This window comes from Anarhichas minor, unplaced genomic scaffold (assembly GCF_050575085.1).
Source record: "Anarhichas minor isolate MPS153535 unplaced genomic scaffold, ASM5057508v1 ptg000017l, whole genome shotgun sequence".
Classification (NCBI taxonomy): Eukaryota; Metazoa; Chordata; class Actinopteri; order Perciformes; family Anarhichadidae; genus Anarhichas; species Anarhichas minor.
The window spans coordinates 19,274,741-19,297,138 of NW_027466463.1; the positions used below are offsets into that span (position 1 = coordinate 19,274,741).

General features: G+C 46.5%; 1 protein-coding gene across 1 annotated transcript; it reads left to right on the plus strand.

Moving 5' to 3' along the window:
• The first annotated feature begins 2,273 nt into the window (after positions 1-2,273).
• On the plus strand, positions 2,274-22,093 carry wnt3 (wingless-type MMTV integration site family, member 3). The gene is made up of 4 exons (XM_076092866.1): positions 2,274-2,767; positions 14,316-14,557; positions 17,316-17,581; positions 21,614-22,093. Exons 1-4 carry the CDS (start codon positions 2,688-2,690, stop codon positions 22,091-22,093), a joined length of 1,068 nt encoding a protein of 355 aa, XP_075948981.1. The 5' UTR covers positions 2,274-2,687.
• Positions 22,094-22,398: the final 305 nt, after the last annotated feature.

The window sequence follows — 22,398 nt, forward strand, 5'->3', positions numbered from 1 at the left end:
TGTTTCCCCTTCTTCTTTGTTAAGGAGGAATAAAACACTCCACCACTGACCTCCAGACTGTGGTCACCGCTCTCTCTCCCTGCAGAGTGCACGCTCCCAGCCCCTGCTGAGCGACCTTCCAGCCCCCTCTGGTCCTCTCTGAACTCCCTCTCCCTCTCTCTCTCTCTCTCTGGAGGTCCTCAGCAGAGAGACCTCGGCCCACGCAAAGCAACGAACGACAGAGATGTTTTATAACTCAACTAGTAAATACTGTACCAGAGATAGAAGTTCTGTCAGTGTAGAAATGTAATCCTGACCCAAACCTATGGAGGGGAAAGCTCTCCGCTTGTTTTATAGAAGTAGAAGCTCCACATTTAACATCAATTAAGAGTGTCAGTTAATGCTGGGAGATGTGTCACCATATGTTTGACCAAATACCTCGAAATCGATATTGTGGCAATATTGTCGGGTTGACTGTTAGTCTTTTAACAAAATATTCTTCTTCTTAAATAATCATCAGTAATGTGGATATAATGACTAAGCGGGTAAAGAATACTAAAAGAACAGCTATAACAGTGTGGTAATTCAGAGTATTACATCACTTCATTGTTATGCAGCCTTTAAAACCAGGAAAAGACAACATTCATGGATATTTGGGATATTTAAGGATATCCAAAATAAGACTCGTGTTAGAGTGACGTGTCCATGTCAAACTTGGTATTTAACAACAGTGAGAGTTTGATATTCGAGTCTCCTGACTCTAATCTACGACTGAAACAAACGCAGGTATCAAATGTCTGTAATTGAGTGTGGGCCACGAAAATTACTTCCATTCTGTTTTCAGTTTTTTTTGTTGCTACAATATCAAATCCAGATGAAATCAATAAAGCGTGTTAAAGGCTGTCTTCCACACGGCAGCACACACTCAACATGTTGTGAAACCCATCAGGTAATCCATCTGCTCTAATCACTTGAAAACAGATTTATAATGTGTTGAAGTGACAAGTCAAATAAATAAAAAAGATGTTTTCAAAAAGGCCTTCAAGTCTCGTTTAAAGTAAAAAACTACAATTGTGATTATTTAATCAAGTCACCAACGAGGGAACTGTCCTGAAATTCATCTACAGAAACTACAACCGTAACACAGACTTCTACAGTAACGTTCAAAATGATGTTAGAGAAACTCCAGAGCCTCACTTTTCTCAAAAAAAAGTAATGTTCTGTGATGAACCTTCTACCGATGAAACCCTTCACTACTGCTTTCACCAATGTCGTCGGCGGTCGTTCTTTCCACGACTGACTGATAATCCTTTGAGACAAATCTCCTCACTAGATCGTTATCACTCTGTTTGATCTCTGCCGGGTATCTTGTTTGCATTCGTCCTGATCAGTTTCCTTGCGTGTGTGTGTGAGAATCAAACGCACTGGTTACTTCAGGCTAAGAGGTCCATCACAAGTGTCCCACCCTCCTCCTTCACCCTGTCTGTCTGTCTGTCTCGCTCTCTCTCTCTCTCTCTCTCTCCCCGTCTCCGTCCTCCCCCCTTGTCCCCGCGGCTGCTCGCCCCACAGCCCCATCACAATGACAATAGTATTGATGTAAAATGTGTCGCCTTTGGGCTGCTGGATGCCTGGCCCAGCCACCGCCGCAGTTTATGGCTTTATTGTGTCCTTCCCCTGGTGGGGTGGGCGGACAACAATTCAGAAAATCCACTGTATGTATATATATATATATATGTATATATGTGTGTATATATCCCTGTAAGCGGGACGGAGATTATGCGTGTGTTGACGTGTGTGTGTGTGTGTGTGTGTGCACAGTATATATCCGGATCAATTAGTCAGGGCACAACCCCTAAAAAATCAATGTGTCAACATGTACGTCAGCTAAACCCCCCGAGCTGAGTCTTCTGCAGGAGACGCTGGCTTTCATCCCTTCGCCGACCTAAACGGAGGGACTTTTCTTTCCCTCAATGATCACACATGAAACAAGTTGAGTAACAACTCTACTCTACTCTCTACCTTTTCTTTGCGCGTCCCTGCTCCATACCTCCCTCTCTCTTATTTCCCTCCCTCCCCTCTTTTCACTCTTTCCTTTCTTTTCCACATTACCAGGGGGTGGCGTGTGATTGACAGATGGGAACGAATAATAATTTTTTTTTTTTTTTTTTCGTAACCTAAGGCCATCTTCTGTGATTGGCTTGCCAGCTGACATCTCCAAACCTCATTCTCCCCCCCCTCACCCCCCCCCCCCCCCCCCCACCCTCCCTCCTTTAATATTGGGCCTGTGGATGAGGCATCCTGAGGGAGAAAAAAGTAGAGAGAGAGAGAGAGAAAAAGATATCTACCTTAGGGAAGAACCTCAGAGAGAGGGAGGGAAGGAGAGGACGGGTAGCGTGTGTGCATGTGTGTGAGAGACACTTATTCTCTTAACTACTAGGAGACAGACACACTTTCCTGGCCCGACTCAAAGAAGGGGGGAAAACAGGAGGAAGATCTTTTTTTTTTTCCTCTCAATATCATTTTTAATCTTCAACCCTCATTCAACAATCAAGCTGCCCTAAAGCGTCTCTTCCTGGAAACTCTTCTTCTTCTTCACTGCCTGCTGGAAGTTCTATGTATTGATCCGGGGTTTTTTACCCTCTCTCACACACACACACACACACACACACACACACACGCACACACACACACACTACAAGGCTTACCTCATGGATTTGTATCTGACTGGATATTTGATGTGTGTGTGGTTGTCCAGCTCGCGGGTGCTTGGAGGCTATCCCATCTGGTGGTGAGTACAAATCCACAGTTTCAGCATCAGAGCCTGTAAAGAGAGGGAGTTTTTTTGGGTCAAATGATCATTTGTGAGAGGGCAGAGTGTGCACTTTCAGTTGACTGCGTGGAAAAATGTTCTCCGGCCCAGTCCAAAGAATCTTAACCTCAAATACTAGTGTAACGGAAAAGGCTCGCCGTTCTTTTCCCCCTCCACTCAGGTCCATTTATCATGTTGACGTATTTTGTGATGCAAAGAGGATGAATTTGAAGTTTGGGATCCACTTAATGATTGAAGATGTAGATGTTTTTTTGTATTTAAAAAGGAAAATACACACAGCGCGTTGGTGCCATGTTGATATGAATTGTCAAACAGCACTGTGAGGACTCGCGAGTCATTTCTCCACAACGGTGTGAAGTCAGTGAGATCAGTGATTATTACGTAAATCGTGGATGTATCGCTTAAGGACGATGACGCCACCGATGTTGCTCAGCAGAACTCAACAAAGCCTCAGAAGAAGGTCCTGTTTCTGCTCCATAATCAGCTTATTGAAGTGCAACCATATCATTTTAGGAGTGCCTCAGGGAGTACAACGATCGTGACTTATAAGATCAGCGTCATTTTGTTTGCTATTGTGCGTCACCGTTCTACATTCAGGCCGCCGGCTTCCCAAAAACATGCCGTGAATTGAATCTGAATCGTTTTGGGCTTTTTTTTTTTTGGTGGACGTATTACCAAAAAGTGTATTACATGCACTGACAAACTTGTACGCGGTTTTATTTTTTTAAATATTACTAATTTGCGGTGTGCCACAGGGTATCAGCTGCAATTAAATTAATCTTTTTGAAGAGTTAAGCATATCATTTTGCTCTTCAATTGTACCACAATTCACCCCCTCCGCCACGGATTTGTCAGGAGACAATATGTTCGGGTGCCGCAGGGCTTTTATTCTTTGTTAAATGATCCCAGCAACTGAAATGTAGAGGTTTATCTCATTACAAATGCAGCTACATGCGGCTGACCTCATAGCTCCTGGTCTCCTTTTGTAACATAAAGCTTCTATTTTGGAGATATTTTTTGCGTGGGCGTATGACAAAGCTCTTTTGGCTCGCGACACAATACTTGTCAGAGCTACTGCACTTTTTAGTAGCCCAACTAGCATGTGGTCCCAGCGTTAGCGCTGTCCAAACCGCCAGCATCTTCTGGTTTCATTTACAGAGCAGGCAGCTGCCAAGCACACAGGCCACAGGGCTGAAGTGTTAATGGCAGAGAGGACTTTACACCCACTGCTGGCTTCAGCAGGAGCCATCAGACAACAGCGACAATAGAGCCTGGGATTCTCTGTGTGAATTACCTGCAGCTGTTCTGTTCAAGCAGCTTACATGACACCGGTATAATGTTCGAAACCTCAACAATGCGCACCGACCCTTTTGATTTGGGAAACAAATTTTTTGAAGTGCAGGGCCGGGGGAACGGGTTACTTGGGTAAAATGCAGGAGAGATGAAGAGCGGAGAGCCGTGGCCCCAGGTGACCAGGCGGGTGTTGAGGGATGGGTGTCAAACAGCTCCAGCAGTTGGCATCACCCCGGGGTGTCGAACACGTCCCAAAAAAGAAGACGAAATGAGGCGGTGCGTCAAAAACAAGGGAGGGTGCCGAGTTTCAGCGAGGGCCCGGGAAGGCTCCTTCTCGGCTTCCGTCTCAGGGGCGACGACTTGGCCATAAATTCTCCAGCCAAGGTGGGACGGGTTGTGAGGGAAGAGCAGCTTTGACTGCTTCATGCCTGGCAGCCTTGCTTTTACAAGACGGGGTGTTGAAAAACCAAACGGAGCATAAATAACTCTGCCTGATATGCACATACGAAGATGAGGTGCAGTAGAGAGAGACATAGTGAACTAATGAGGTGGGTTTGGAGGAAGGCGAGAATGCAAGAATGTTGTGGGGGAACAGCAGCTTTTGCACAACATGAGCAAGAAACAAAGTTTGAAAGAATCCGTGACAGTTTAAGGCTTCGTGGCTGTGACTTCACAGACTCCACAGGTCCCACGGTGCCTCTGTCCAATCATCTGACAACGCCGTCCACGCCGTCTGTTCTCGGACTTATTGCTGTGTTTTGGTTTCACCAGTCGACCTACGTTTAATAACCAAAGAACATCTAAGAAGCTGAAGCTGAGGAGTATGATGTAATACTCTGTTCTTATCAAACACAGAGGTTGCATTATTGTATCGCAGCTTAACTCTTCAGCTTAAGCCGGCTGTGTTGTTTGTGTTCCTTGAGTGAACGATGACAGTCACTTTCAACAAGGAATTAGCTCAGCTGATTCTACTCCAACACCAGCCATCGAGCATCAGCGGTGATTATCGGTTTAACGCTGTCATATCACGCCGCACAGTTACACTTTAAATCCAATAAGTGTTATTCTCTCACTCCTCCGTTATCACACTGTTAAAGATGCACAGGAAAGAGACGTTGTACACTTGATGCCGATTGTTTTTTTGCAATTTCAAGTAGGGAAATTCTCATATTGATTCAACTTTTCCCCCTAAAATGTTTTAATGCTTCAGATTACTGAGAATGTTTGTTGTTATGAAATCAAACAGAGAACTATGGGGAGGGATGGAGGGAACTGAGACACAGAGACGGATAAAGAAATGAGGCTGTTGCATGGAAAACTGCTCCAAACAACTGTTTTGAATATTTTTTACAAACAGCAAACACTTTGCTGGTGTTAAAACGATCATCAGTGCAGTCCTGACTCCTGACCAATCAATCTTTAGTTGAATTAGTTCACTTCCACTCAGGTGAAACAACAGCAAAAGCAGACTTAGGTTACGAAAGACAAGAAATAGCATTTAACAGTGCAGTGCAACAATTATATATGTATTACACATATAAATACTAATCTACTACTCAGCATCATAAAAGCTTTCAGTTATTCAATTTCAACATCCTTTAATTAGAATCTGGAGCATGCTTAATCCCTAAATAGGGCTTCCTGACTAACATTGCGTTTGCCGTTTGAAGGACTACTTGTGGAGGTTTTTCTCAATAAAACCGGTGGCTCACCTCTCCAAGCTATCTAGGTTTCCTCAAACTGCCCAGTCTATACACAGACCTCTCCCAGTTCAACCTGAGCGGCTTAAATGGGGCTCTAGAGTCCATCTCTGGGTCTCAGGAATGTCATTATCTGACTGAGACCCCCCCCCCCCCCCCAACCTCCAATCTTCAATCCAATCTTCAACCCCGACCGTTGGCAAAGGGATCACTTAAATGATTCTTACTGCGGAGAAAATCCTCCGTCCGCCGCCTTGTGTGAAAAGATCAAGGATGTTCGGCTATTATTCTCAGCGGCGCGGTGGAAGGTAGAGAAAAGAGCAGGAGAGTCCAGAAGAATGTCATTCAAATGAGACTTTAGGCTTCCATTATGAATGGCTGAGGGACGGAGTCAAAGGCAAGTTTGGGCTCAAGCCAAAAGAAAAATGTCTCCACAGAAAGTCACATCCACAGGGAAATTCTTTAAAAACACGTATGATTATGTAACATGTCCCAAAGCAGGTGTTTAGCCACTGCAAAGCTGTTTTTGTGAACCGTCTGGTGACATTTTAACGTGCTGATCTTAAAGAACATTGCCGATCACAATGGCCAAAAAAACTGCACCGGCCTTGAACTGCACTCGTACCGTCAGTGAGAGTTTCGTTCACGTGCTGACTCGACACGTTATCGCACGAAACAAAACTTGTCGTCACTGAACAAGCATGTGGGACGACACCATCCGGTCAAACTGCAGCTACAGGCGGAGAGGTTCAAAGGAGAGTGGTATTTCAAAAGCGGCCAAGGCGAGTTTCTAATCTTCAAACACTATCAAAGGACGGCGTGCTCTTGTAGGAAATGACAAAGTCCCCCTGGTGCACAGCTATTATCTGCACTAAAACACAGGCCGGGGCAGTTCCTCAAAGGGAAACCAGCAACGGCCAGAGGCAAAGAGATCGTCAGGGGACTCGTGTGGAGGCACACACACACACACACACTATTTAAAGTCTTCATTACCTGGCTGGATCTCACCTGCACGGCTTGTTACAGAGGTTAATTATTCGCAGAAAGCCATTTCTCTGGCACACAGGGGTCAGGGACAGAGACGTGTCGGTCGCACCTGTACAGCAGGTATTCAGCCAGAGCCCTCGGGTCGCTGGCCGGGTCAACCAGACAACTAATCACGATGCAGCGGGGAGAGGAAAGGGAAGAGAGGATGGTAGCTCAATGTCTCTCAGAATTAGAAGGAATTCAGTTTACACATTTAAAAAAACAAATGCTATGAATAATTGCATGACAGTCGGTTTCTTTAACATGGGACAAACAGCCTGTGAGTGAAATATCTGCTGACAGGCAAACTCTGTTAGCCGAGCTCAACCCCAACAATCACACCACAACTTTTTCCCTCTCCAAATTACCCAAGCACGCGAAAGTCAACAGCAATTAGGTGTTCTAACTACTTTAAAAAAACACACACACACACACACACACACACACACACAATGCCGTGTTTGAAATTGCCACCAAAGAACTTCCAGACATTAGACAATGGAAGATTCCAGAGAATCCACTCCGAGTTATGATTTGCATAGGATGCATTACTGCTGACAATTCAAGCAGCGATGCCAACAAGCTGCCCCTAATGAGCGGTGGCAGGGAACAATGCACTGTTTGAGTTGTGGCTCATTCACACAAAGACTCTCATTCAAACAGGCTCGAATCAGACTCTGTTGTGTCCACCTTTATACGGACACACCGGGACGCCGAGTCTGTCGAGCATTCGTCATTCGCTCATTCCCCTTTCTGACGAGCGGGTTCACAAGTTTACGCCCTGTTCAGTTTCCCTCTGCACGTCTGCATGCTTGTGACTGCAGGGGCTCCTTGTCCCAACTCCACTCTCAGCAGTCTGCAGAGGGAGAAAGAAAGAACAGGTTGTTTCAGGGGTCCTGTCATTTTTCATCTGATCAGCCAGGAGCTGTCGGACCACAAATCAAAAGTGTGCCAAAGCAAAAAGGGAAGACAACAAAACACAGACGGTAGCTTTGCATTCCAGCCTCCACCAGGAAAAGTCCCATCCTCGGGCGAAGCCGGCAACTTTCCTTGGCCCACTTACTCTCTTTTCGAGCGTCTTTGTCTCTCTGCAGACTCTGCTGTGGGATTTATAAATGAAATTCTGATGGCAATGTTCTCAGCTCTGCCAGGGCCTCGTTTAGCAGCACGGTGTCCTCGGGGCAAATCTGACAAGTTGAGCTGAGGCGTCAACATATAGAGGTAAAATAGAGGTAGATTGGAGGTTAATGCAAACAATATTCTCGCAGTCTGTTACAGCAGAAGGCTTCTTCTTTCTCGCAGACGAGGTGACAGAATGCGCTTCAGGCACAAACCCGGCATAAACAAACTTTATTAATTTCTCTTTAACGAAATAAGTTAACTTGTTCAGACAGGGCTAAGAATGACTGGCACACATCGTCAATAACAGCAAACACACATTGGAATGCGATTGCGTTTTATCAAATCTGAAGCCACAATTAAATATGTTCTTTCAAAGGAGACGTTGGGTTTCTACGAGAACACGTTTACAGGATTTAATGATAGAAAACACCGAATGTACCTGGATTCAAACTCGCTCCATCTTCAGCACTTTAAGCCCCCCCCCCTCCCCTCCCTCCCAAAAAAGCCCAGTCTGCTCTGATTGGTCAGCGTTTCCGATTCTTACGCAACGCCGCCATCGCCATCTTCATGGCATCACATCAGAAGGGATTGAGCGAGACCTTCACGGCATTAATATAGCACCTAAACCTGCTTTATGATAAAACACAATACACAGAACTCCTACTTTCTACAACATACGAGTGAATCATTTCAAATTCATTATCAAATCTATTTATCTGTTAAATAAATACAATAAAGTTCATATTTATGAACTCGGCTAAACGTTTTGTATCGAAGAGAGATATGGATTTTGATGATTGACTCATTTACAGCATCAGAGTTGAACAAATCTTGGGCATTTTGCTAACTTACAAACCCTAATTCTGCACACAAAAGGTGTAGTTACTTGAACACATCATCAGATCCAAGTCTCCTCCAACAGCCCGGAGAGTGTTCCAACTTTTAATCATATCATTACCTGTCAGCAGTTATCAGCACGTCCCGCAATGAGGGTGCAAGCCGGTACGCCATTCAGGCTCTTAACAATGTTTGAGCAACACAAACAAAGGCATCCCACCTCTTGCCTTTATCTTTCTAATTGATGACCTTGTTGGAAGAAGGAACTTACAAGTAGCAACACAACCGTGCAGTTCACTCTGCCTTCATACATGCATGCAGGTTTCCATGAGCCTTTGAACAAGCGCCTCAGGAGTAATGCATGGAGGGATGGATTGTGACAGCCTCTCTAATCCCTCGCTCTTCCTCATACTTCGGTCGCCACTTCAACGCTCCAATTTGTTCTGAACTACAAGCCACTAAAAACTTCAGTCAAAACAACAGGAACCTAAAACGTGTTATCAATGTCTTTCTGACCGGCGCTCACAGCTGAAACAAAGAAAAAAGTCTACTTAAGTCCAGTTAGGAGCTATTTATACTTTGAGTATTTCCAGTTTCTGTTATTTTAGACTTCAATACATTTTAGAAGGATATATTGGACTTTTCACTCCACGGCATTTATCTAACAGCTATATTTACTTTAATTTAACACACAAAGCTTAAAAAATGTGCATTTAAATCAAGTAAACTATCCCACAGTACGTTAATCAGCATCAACATTAAAATGCTGCATATATGTTCATCTATTAATTATTACAATCACCACTAATATACACAGGAGCCATTCTGCCTCTATGGGTACTTTTACTAGTGAAGTACAATAAGTACATTCTGCTAATAAGTACTTTTACTTCAATACAATCTTAAATGCAGGACTTGTAATTCAGTATTTCATCTTGTACTTAAGCAAAGGAACTGAGACTCAGAAGCAAAATAGTATTTAACGTAACTTACGTCAACTTACGTTACGTTTACTGTCACGTTAATGACCTGGGTGCGCGAGCGCATTAAGGAGTAGGACAACAACATAAAACACTATTTTTAACTTGCAGTAAAAGTACTTCACTAACATAAAGAACGATTAAAGGTGCGTTAGAAATGATTTACCCAGCTGTCGTGCCGCATAAATCATCTTTTAGATTGAAGATAAAACGTGACATTAATAGAAACAGTGCTGACGTTTAATGCTAGCTAACGTTAGCAGGTCATTTAACGCTGTTTTGAAGACGTGTGCAGATTCCTCAAAGATTCTTCTGACGTTATCCAATTAAAACAAATAACCGAGTTAGCTGCAGGTGAAGAGATGATAAGAGAAGCTGTTATGCATTATGACCAAAGATGGCAGCCAGAAGTGACACGTGACCTACTCGATTTTTGTCCAACTGCTGCAAAATATCAATATTTATTGTTTGTATGCATGTATAATTTGGGAGGAGATTTTGGAGACTTAAAAACATTATGAGACGTGCACTCTGAGGCTAAGCAACATCTAAACTTTTAAATGCATGAAATTATTCCACAAAGTAATAACCTGTTTTGGCCATCAGTATGTAGAGTGTGCGCTCGTGTGGGGGGGGTATTCTCCTCACTCAAAGATGGGCAGCAACTCCGACAAGGTATATAGACGATTACATGACGGTAGAATCTGAGCTGTCACCTGATCGTAATGACTTTGATAGACGAGGCAAACAAGCCGGAGATCAGCACCCAGCATCCTCTTAGATATTTGTACACGGGACCCTGGTCATGAACTTCAAACTGTTTCTGTGGGCCGTGAGGTCAGGTGTCGTGTTCTGCTCGACAGGTTCAGAGGGTCACCTGGTACTTTTTGTGCCTCTGGACACAGGAGGCTGTCACACAAAGAAAAGCCCATCTGTGCACAGACATGTGCTACACACTGACCACACAGACCTCCCACAATAACAGCTGCAACATATTTCTGACAGTACAAGACTCCTTGCTCACAGACAAAACGTAAAGAACTGCAGGATGCTGCCACTTTTCAGAACCCTGCTGCAGATTGTAGTGATTTTATTGCACTGGGAGTGGTTGAGTCAGCATTACAGTCTTGATTGCGTGAATTTCCACTCTTCAGCGAGGTGTGTGGTGGAATCCCTTTGTTTCCTCTGCTTCATTTCTGTGGTTTCCAGCAGCCCGTCATACTTTCACATCAGCCCAGTTTAGAAAAACTGAGAAAACCCCCAACCAAGCCGTAACCACCACACCCCCCCAGGCCAGTAGAGGCCCCATACGGACCTGCCCGGGCATGCACCTGCCAAGCCCTGCCGCTCTGCTGCTCGTCTCGTCCCCCGCAGCAGATTCCCCCGGCATTCTGCCTCTGCGGAGGTCTCTGCGTCTGCTGCTCCCTCGCTCGGTTGAGACACGTTGCTCGTGGCTTCCCAGAAGTGAGGCCAAGCAGGCAGGATCAGCATGGCTCACATGTGGCCTGCTTGCATGCGTCTGTTTGCGTGTGTGTGTATGTGTGTCTGTTTGCACGATACGCCTCATAACCCCTCAGGGTTAAGACTCTCATTAGCACCAAGCCAAAAAGATATCCCCTTTCATCTCATCTGTCCATATGGATCAAGTGAGGCACATCCTTTGCAAACAAAGACAAATAGGCTGGTAGATCCACAGCCTGTAGTCTAAACATGCGACGTCCACCGCAAAGTCCCATGCGGTTAGCTGATTGATTCCATCAAAAAATCCCAAATTCACTGGCAAAGCCAGTATGTCGGAGTGGTGGGTAAGCGGTTCAGCCGTCCTGAATGGAGCCTGAGATGTAGCAGAGGTTGGCGGTCTAAGCACAGAGATATCTCACTTGGACAGAAGAGATTTTCCTTCTGAGTGAACCGACTGAAGTTGTGACATCAGGGGTTCAAATTCAAGCTCTGTGTTCAGGGGCATCGCCCACTCTGGTCCGTCCCACGTCTTGAGAGATTAATGGGCAGAAACCACGCTAGCAGACGTTGTAATTAAGGGCCCTTAGTCACTCAGTCACCAGACGGAGTGAAGTCAGCAACACTTGAACTCAGTGATGTCGGCGGGATCGGGACCCGATGGGATGAGCTAATGTGGCTGCCTCCGCTTCGCTAAACTTGAGACAAGAACATGAATGAGATTGATGAGCACTATCGGATTACTGCATGGGAACATCGAATTGGGCAAAACAGCATTTTTTAAAGTTTGAATTATTGAGTTGAATGTGAAACAAGAGACTTGTTCTTCCTCGTGCACAGCAGTGTTTGAGGGTTTTGAATAGCTTATGTAACCGTGCTGCGATCAGATAGCGTTTCATACGGAAACGTGAGAATCGTTTGTTGTGCATCAGTGTCTGCGAGGAAGCAAACAATACAAGTGGCTTTTAGCCGATTATGTGATCATCATATATTCCATTACACCAGCTGTGAAAGCAAAACAACTCAGTGGCACGTTTCAGTGTGTAAGCAGTGATACCGGAGATCAGAAACATATTTGGGAGGGGAGGTGGGGGCAGGTTGTTTTGTTTTGTTAGTAGCATATGTAGAAAGCAAAAGCGCCCACGAGCTGAGAACCTATCAAAGGGGGGGATTATTCTGTTTCTTCTCCTGTGACTTCAATGGCTTGACTTTTGTGTTGGGGTGGGGCACTGCGCTGCACTCATCCGTCAGAGTCAGTGGCTGCCACGATTGGGTTGCGCCCTGCGGGGGTCCTGAGGTCATCCCGAGCGGCGCTCTGATCTGATCGGCGTCAATTGTTCCCCGTGATCCCGTCGCAGGCCTCCAGCGCCACGCTGTCCGCCACAGACGCAGCCAACACATCTATTGTGAAGCGATCGCCTCTCGAGAACGCAGCGGCCCCGTACAGAAACATGTCTTCAGGTGATGCGCCCAGATATAAATAAACAAGACATTTGAGTGCAACACCCTTCAGTAAATGCACAACCTTGTGGAAGAAACCGCACAGCTTTGTTTGAGCTTGTCATCACAAAAAGCGTGTTAAAACACGGGCACGGAAAATATGTTTTCTTTCTCCCTCTGTCTCTCTCACACTTTTACTTCTAGAGAAATAGAAGGCAATTAAAGTGAATTACCTGATTGAAACTATAATGGTTTCTGGCATCACGCGCTGATCTTGGCTGTCTCGTCGTGGTGATTAATCCCTTCCATGGGCACATCTGCACGAGCCTTCTGGTGAGGCACATATCTTCAGATATGCTGTTTTTTTTCGTCCGTCTGTAAGCTCTGTCATTCTTATCAAAATCAGCTACGGAGGGAAAAACCGCAAATCAGTGATGGAAGTGCTGCAGACGCCGGTGTTTTATTGTGTGCGAGAGAGAGAGGGGGCTTTTCCCCAAGCAGACAGTACTTGTGTGTTATCTGTTAGATCAGCAGATCTGTGTATCCTAACAAGTGGAAACACTTGAAGAGTCAGAACTAATAGCTTGTATCCCTGCCCTGAAGTGGGCCTACAACCCCTCCCCTCCTGGTGGGAAAAAGAAAGACAAAAATAAACAGCAGCTCTTAGTATAAACTACAATAAACAGATAATTCAATAAATCACTGAGCTACGCTTACAGTTAAACCTGAGACTAACGAACAGAGAAGTGATCTGCTCTCCAAAAGCTGGTTGACTTTGAGGGAGGCCTCCCTGGCAGGTCACCATCATTGTTATTGCAGGGTGGAGCTCATGAAGGGCACAGACTTGTACTGTGAGGCAAACAGTCTCACTTCCTACATCCTCTGACAGTGGAAAAGCACTAGGGCTGGTATTACATGATGAAACCAGTGCAATATACTTTTCCCAATACCTTACGTCGAGAGGTTTACACACGTTTCAGCAAAACCTTTTTTTGTTTCATTCAACAAAAGGAAGCCAAATGGCACAAATGTTAAATGTTGTCTGAACACAACCAGCATTAGGAGACTTTGCAGCCCGTTCTTATTGCCAGGATGTCAGATACCGACGCACTAGACACCCTTTAGCGTCTGTATGAGCACCGCGCTGTCCAGTAACTACAATGTAAACCCATCTGTAACTGTGTCGACGGTGTTCGAGACCGGTGTTGAGTTATTTTGAAGTTAGGCTAGTGATGTGACGTGGGCCACCCGGTCCGTCTGACAAAGCGTCAGTACGTGACAAGTTGGAATGAGTTGTGTTGAAATATAATCGTCCAAAATTGGCAAAGTCTTATCTTATAAAATGAATACTAATCTGTCTAAACATACAAATGTCAGCTTTCACTCACTACTTGACAGTTTTCGTGCTACTTTTTGCTGGAAATCCAAAAAGTAGTGAATATAAACCCTAAAAAGCAAAGAATAAGAAATGTGATTTTTGGTTTTTAAGTTATGTTAAGTTCTGGCCTTTTAGGTGTTTGGTCGTGGTGATAAACCTCTTTTGGATCATGTTGCACATCTTTATATTCCTAGTCCGCTATAGTGCTTAACACAGATGCAGAGATGAGTCTCACCTGACGGTGCTCTCTTCTCCCTCTCTTGGTGTCACAGGTCCCTGGCCCTCGGGCAGCAGTACTCGTCTCTGGGCTCCCAACCCATCCTGTGCGGCTCCATCCCCGGCCTGGTGCCCAAGCAGCTGCGCTTCTGTCGCAACTACATAGAGATCATGCCCAGCGTCGCGGAGGGGGTCAAGCTGGGGATCCAGGAGTGCCAGCACCAGTTCAGGGGCCGACGGTGGAACTGCACCACCATCAAGGACAACTTGGCCATTTTCGGCCCTGTGCTCGATAAAGGTATGCTTGACTCTTTGCTGCTGTATTTAATGACGATGTACATATGTATGCAATGCTTAATAATAATAATCTGTGCCAAAACTACTTCTGTATAAAAGCTCTGGCTGAGGCTATTGCGAGCTGCTACAAAACGAACACCCTGAGGCTCAGCACTGCCTGTTCTCTGAGCTTCTGCTGACAAACGCCTAACCAGGGCAATTACAATAATATACACCTTTCCTGCTCTGCAGTGAGAAATGGGCGCAGGTACAAGCTCCGACACATTATTCAACTTCCATCCATCTTTACCTCCAGTATCGCATTCGTCTTCGGAGTTTTTTTCCCCCCGAACCGTGTTTACACTCTCGTACATGAAAGAGGGTCAACGCGGTGAGAATCCATCAACAAAACCTGACAAGCACAGCTGATATACTGGAGACATCCATCAGGCGCTTCACAAACAGAATACTAATTGTACGATATGGCCACACTGACTGTGTCCTTGTAGAGAATCCCACTAAACCTGACAGTCGGGGAGGGGGGTACAATAGACACAGGTGTCCCGCTTAAGGCCTTGCAGTCCCTAATTCTAAAAGGTAGAAGTTTATGTGTCGTGAGCGAGGCTGCTGATTGGAAATGAATTACCCTGTGTGTCAGAGGGGAAGGAATCTGGGCAGAACTGGGCAGTGTGAGCAGTCCAAGCTCCTCAGTCAAATAAAAGGGAGAGGGGAGGCCAAATGAGATTACAGGCAATAGAAAAGGGCCGGGGGGCTCCGCTCAACCCCTACTGTGCATGAAGACCAGTGCGCGCCTCACACAGTCCAGCTCCCACGGACGCCCCATTCACACGCCCTTTTGACTCTGTCATGAAAACAGGCTGAAAGGGGATCTCTCCCAACCCTAGCCCGGGTGTGCGCTTTGGGATGGGGAAGCGAAGGAAGGAAGGAAGGAAGGAAGCAGGGAAGGAAGGAAGAGCAGCTCACTTTGGGAGTGATGAATGGAAAAGTTGGGAGTTAGGAAAGGGAGAGCTACCAACCACCAGCCCGAGCCACCTTAAGCGGCGCGTTGGCCACGGCAGTGCTGTTGGTGGATGCCGGGAGGAAGTGGGGGGTTGAGGTGCCGTGGTGGTGTATGGGATTTCAGCTCAGGGTGTTGGCGGAGGGGTGGCTGAAGAGAGGGGGGGGGGGGGGGGGGGGGGTGAGGGAGTTTAGGGAATGCCAGCTCCGGGCAGAGTGGGGCTGTGGGGGCGCGAGTCGCTGGGCCCTTTGTGTGGATAATACAGTGTGACACAAGGGAAACAAAGGCGGATTGATGGGCCCAGCAGGTAGCAGAAGCAGCGCTAGCCATGGCTAACAGCCAGAGCTCCAGGGGCCCAGGGCTCACAGGCCCCCGTTGTGGAGGGCCCAGCTAGGCCTGCCAGGGCGAGCAGGGATGCCCGACCTGAGGACGGAGTGTCGTCCAATCATGCACTCGGGATTTAGAGCAAAACTGTATCCTTTTACTGAGAATGAACGGTGGAAATACAGCTTTTATAGACACACAGTTTCATCGTTTAGATCAGATGCATCTAACATATCATACTGTGAACATATGGGTTCAGTTTTTAATGCTATTTTTCAAATATTACTGAAAATAGTTGTGATTTACAGTATTTCAGCATCTGCATTACACTTTCACAACAAAAAAGGCACATCAGTTGATCCATCTGACATTTCACCTTTGATATTATTAGCATGCATAAAATGTCAGAAAAACAGACAAACGGCACAAATATTGATCCTATTGGCAACATATTAGCCCTACAGGCTAGTATAAACAGGATTCGTTTTGTTTTGCAACTTTGCTTGCGGACACTTTCAGGGTGGGGAAATATGACCCGCCTCCAGACAAACATCAGTAAACTGTGTTTGTGGCTTGTAAACTTGATTCTGATCGAGTCTTGAAAGCCTCGTTGGCAGCAGAAAAGCTTGAAGAATGTCTGGCTTTAGTAGCCACTGTGGTCTGCAAAATGTGGGTCTAATTGTCTGGTCGTGATCGTACATATTTCAAAACTCAGAGCACGCAGTTGTGGATCTCAGAACCCCCCCCCCCCTCCCCCCTCCCTCTGTGTGTCTGTATTGCATGTCTGTTACACAGCTAGCGGAGTGTAATGGCTGAGCCACGTTAAGTGTGCTGTGATTGTGAAACAATGGTGTCCGGTTACGTAATAAGCTGTTGCCTTCAAAAGGAGGTGTAACTCCATCCTTTGGTGTGAAAAAAAGAAACAGGCCGACACACTGCTAGGTTTCACCAGAAGGCCCTGGGCTATGAACAGGGACGGGTGGGAGGTGTGTGTGTGTGTGTGGGGGGGTGACAACATTCCTGAAACACTATCCAGATGCAAAGCAGCACACCTCAGGGATGACAGGAGGTCACCGAGATCCCACTGAGCGTTAGGCCCTCCTGACAACAACCACAATGGGCTGATGTCACTGCAGGGACTCTGCTTTTTAGGCTCCTTCATGTAGTGTGCGCTTCCTCATCGCTGACGAAGATCATGTGGTAAATACTGGGAGGCATGTTTACATATTGCAAAATAATAAAAGGGTTAAAAGTTTCTTTCCCAAAGGGTTGTTGTGTTTCACTCAAGTTTTATTGCCTGGAGGTATCCCTTTCAATATGTCTGTCTGGATGTTGGCAGCAGTAAAGATTGTCCATGTTAAGCACAAGATTGACTCACACTCTCCCTTTTTCTCTCTCTCTCTCCGTCTGTCTGTCTGTCTTCATCCGTCTCTCTCAGCGACCAGAGAGTCGGCGTTCGTCCACGCCATCGCTTCAGCGGGCGTGGCGTTCGCAGTGACGCGCTCCTGCGCCGAGGGCACGTCCACCATGTGCGGCTGCGATTCCCACCACAAGGGCCCCCCCGGGGAGGGCTGGAAGTGGGGCGGCTGCAGCGAGGACGCAGAGTTCGGGGTGCTGGTGTCCAGGGAGTTTGCCGACGCCAGGGAGAATCGTCCGGACGCCCGCTCGGCGATGAACCGACACAACAACGAGGCGGGACGCTCGGTAAACACATTTAGAGACACCTGAGGAGAATGTGCACAGATATACTATCCATATTAATCACCATCTAAATACTTGTTTCAAATCCATGTGCCATCATGAAGAAGTCTCCGATCTTCTGGGAAGGCTCTCCACAGGATTCTTCTGGAAGGCATTTCTGCAGGGATTTGCATCAGTGAGCTCCAACACTGATGTCATGTGATCGGGTCTGGCTCTAGGGCCTCAACCAAAGAAATTCTTTGTGTATGATTTTATTGACAATTGATTTAATCAGCAGATCTGGAAAAATGTGTTTCTCCACAAAGAATCACACACAAGCACCAGTGTAAATCTTGTGTTTACCAGAGAGAAGTTTCTTGGAAAGATGTCATTCAGCCTGAAAAAAAAGCAGAAACTAGTCGACTAAAGTAATGTTAATCGACTAAAGAGCGACAGTTTACTCAGCTAACCGACTAAGAGGGGGCGGCCCTATCCGTCTTTTAGTTGGTGTCCCAGTTCATCCCAAAAGTGTTGGACGGGGTTCAGATCAGAGCTCTGAGCACGCTGGTCAAGCTCTTACACATCAAAGCAACGAGCATATCATTGTATGCTGCAGCATTAAAACGTGCTGAATACAAAATTCAGAGCATATCTATGATTGAAGGATTACCTCCACACGGCTCTCAATATGGCGATGGCTATGAACATGAGTGCAAACAATGGCACTGTTCCTAAAGCTTCTGTGACAACGATGTGGGTCGGGACGGCCTTAAGCTGAAGCTACACATATCCTCTTTGCGGACATCCGTGTACCGGTAATTTGTTGTGGGCCTGCAAACCTGTTCGGACTTATCAAGTGATAGCGTAGCGATGTGTGAAACGCGTCTTCCATGCAGACAGTATGAAGAGAACTACTTGTCCGTCGTGCCTGCAGCTGTCCGTGTACACGTCCGTTTGGGAGTGTAGCCGAGGCTTCATCGGCGATTACCGCCGTGTGAGCGCAGTGCAGAGTGGCGGCGATTAGCTGGCCAGTGTGGCTACTTAAACAAAGCACGGAGAAGCTCTGATTACAACACACACAAGGGGAGAGTGACTTCATTCTCAGCTCAGGTAGACATTACTCCACTATATCTTTACATAGGTCATAGTTCTGAATATCACACTTGGCACCTTTAACATTTCCCTTCACTTCAACTGAGGGGCCTCGCACAAAAACACAGCAGTGGACAGAAGAGTCTGCATACTTTTGGCACAGATAGTATTGATATTGATTCCCACAAGACTAAACTGATCAGCAGTGGTTTAACGGTTAGAAGATGGACTGTGGGACGGACTCTGCAAGACAGAAGCAGGTTCCATTGTTGAAGTACTGACATCTAACTGTTCAAAAAGTGCTCAAGTCACCGTAACACGAGACCTTCATTAGACATTCCTCTGCACACATGGTACTATTGTACTATGGATTGTAGCTAAATGGGTAAACGGAAGCGTCGGACAGCGACCTGTCATGCAAAAAGGAGGAGGACTCATCCAGGAAACATTAGTCTGGGATTACTGAGTGTTCATGTGACGGTGGGAAGGATTCGGTATTTGACTTGCCCGCCTTAAAAATGAGCACTTGACTTGGAATGACTGGTTAATTACTCATCTAAGCAACACACCTCGCCTTTCATGCCTTTTGCATCCCAATGAAAAAATTCCCTCACAGTCAAATAACCCGAGTGAGTTGAAGGGGAGGGGGGGGGGGGGGGAATCAGCTCAGACTTAAAACATCACTGGCTGCTGTCACCGCTCGGAGAAGAAATCGTCTCCCCGGCGGCTCGCTGAAGGGCAAATGGAGGGACCACACGGCAACAAGACGGCCCCTTTGATGTGAGCGCACAGGAGCAGCCGGGGAGACCACAGGAGCTAAGTGAGCAGCGGCACTGTCAGGAGTCTCCTCTCCTCTCCACCTGGCCCTCTCACGCTCCCATTATTTAGCCCCCGGGGCCCTCTGAGACTTGATGTTGGCATGACAAGCTCACAAAGTGATGTCACTAGACCCCCCCCCCCCCCCCCCCCCCCCCCTCTCTCACTATCCCCTTCCTCAGCCAGAGGTGCCACAGCCACCTGCCTTCCGCCCCAGCTGGGGGAATTCTGCAGCTAAATATAGCCGTTGAATTAAAAGCACAACAAAATCAAAACACAAAAGGTGAGATAAGCCCTGCGGCGGCACACTCACGATGTGAGCCAGTGACTTCAGAGGGAATCGGCAGCGGCGCAGAGCCTCTGTACTTCACAGCTGCATGACACTTAAATAAATTGCAGCCAGTGGCGTATTGTTTTTCTTGGCCCCGCTCTGCGAGTCTTCAGCGGTTTTGTTCAGTCTGCATTACTTAATTTCCTGTAAATTTCTGACCATTAAAATTCCGACAGATCTTGCTCGGTGGTGACTGACTTCACTGCCACACGAGCACCGAGTCACTTATCAAATTAACTGAGCACATTTAACTTAATTACGCTTTTTAAAAAGGAATATTACACCCAAAATCTACCTTTTTTAAAGTGTCAAATTCCCTCCGCTCGTAGGCCTTGAAAGGTGGCCCTGAAGAGCTTGAATTAAAGCCCTGAAGTGGATTCCAGTGGCAAACAAATGTCAAAACGTCTGGAGAAACTTCTCACCACCTCGCAGCTCCAAGTATTTAGGGATTTCTTGGCTACGGGAAAGTAGTTTGAGGGCACACTGAACATATGGATCCACTGTGGAGAAGAGGTCTGTGCATTTAAGAAGTTTCTATATCTATTTATTATCTATCCGTCTACGAGGAAACGTTTTCCCTGCTGTGAATCTAAGCTTTAAAGCCCAGGGCCGGAGACTTCAGACTCTGAAGATATATTTATAGCAGGGTGTTGCTTTAAGGGATCAGGAAAAAGGGGTTATGAAAGCTTACATGTTGGATCCTTGCCAGGCTTTACGAAGTTGGACATGTTTTTTTTTTTAAACAGGAATGAAAGCAGGTCCAGTTTAGAACATATCTATATCTATATATCCATCTATAGACCCTTTTACAGTCGACGTCATCAGAAATATGCGTGCGCATGTTGGCAACGGAAGTGCCGCTTTGTTTGCTCCAGCCATCCAGACGAGTTGAATTAAAACTGTTACCAGCGTTAAAATGTCTGCTTGTCAGAATCAATATTCCAACAAGTTGAACAGAACTTCCCAACAGACTCAAGACCGTTTCAGAGCAACAGGTGTTTCAGTTTAACCAGCGACCGTGTTAACTGGTGACTTTCAGCCGAAAGCCTGGTTGACTGAAGGCTGTTACGAGGACACCTACATGTTCTGTTGGTGTTTTCAACAACTGCCGTCACTACGAGCAACTACAGACGCACGATGTACGATTTGATTGACTAAGTGATTAGTTGATTTAATATCTAGCTATCAAACGATCCCTTCTGAGAGTGATTCCCTAAAACACACTCTACGCACAATCATCTGCAGAACAAGTCATACTGCATACGAAGACATCCAAAAGAAGGCAAATGTTGCTTCTACAACTACAACTGGACTATTTGTACCAAATAAAGACTCAATGAAGTCAAACCTGAGTCTGTATCATGAACACATAACAGAGTTGGATCATCTAGTGACTTGTAATTTCTCACTAGTGTGACGTTACATGAGAGGTTTTTCCACCAAATACACAGGTTGCAGGTTGTTTAGGTTGCATTGGCCAACCCAAACACAAAGTTGATGGACAATGTTTTCCTCATGTCGGCCATATTATCTGCCCAGAGAATTGTTTGTTTTTTACATTCCTTATGACGCAAAACATGTTTGTCGTGTTTGTTGTTTTACAAGTGGGCTACAACTGAATGTGGTTGTGCATCCCTGTGTTGCATCATTATCTTGAACCCTTGGTGGTCAATGCTCTTACACAGCTTGACAACTTATTGCACTCCAATTAACTTCCGTTGCCAAACACTTATGAACGCCATCCTACTGTAAAAGGGTCTATTGGCTTTAAACATCCCTACAAAGTGACCATAACAGTGTCTTCTGTGTTTCCCCAGACCATCCTCGACCACATGCACCTGCGCTGTAAGTGCCACGGCCTGTCGGGGAGCTGCGAGGTGAAGACGTGCTGGTGGGCGCAGCCGGACTTCCGCATGCTGGGCGACTACCTGAAGGACAAGTACGACAGCGCCTCCGAGATGGTGGTGGAGAAGCACCGCGAGTCCCGCGGCTGGGTGGAGACACTGCGCGTCAAGTACAACTTCTTCAAGCACCCCACCGAGCGCGACCTGGTCTACTACGAGGGCTCGCCCAACTTCTGCGAGCCCAACCCGGAGACCGGCTCCTTCGGGACGCGCGACCGGGCCTGCAACGTGTCGTCGCACGGCATCGAGGGCTGCGACCTGCTGTGCTGCGGCCGCGGCCACAACACCCGGACTGAGAAGCGCAAGGAGAAGTGCCACTGCATCTTCCACTGGTGCTGCTACGTCAGCTGTCAGGAGTGCGTGCGCGTCTACGACGTCCACACGTGCAAGTGAGAGAGAGAGAGAGAGAGAGCGCGAGAGAGAGAGAGAGAGAGAGAGAGAGAGAGAGAGAGGCCCTGTGCTTTCGGACTGCTGGACTACAAGTGCTGCCCTTCAACCCCCCACCTCCTGCACGACTTCCCTGCTTCCAAACACTAAAACATTCATTGGCACACTCACTCACTCACTCACTCACTCACTCACTCACTCACTCAGGCCCTAATGGCACATCAGCAATGGATACTTTCTTCTTATTTTTGTGTAAAAACCCTAGAATCTGTCTTCCAAACCACTTCATTTCCATATCTGACACCCCTGTG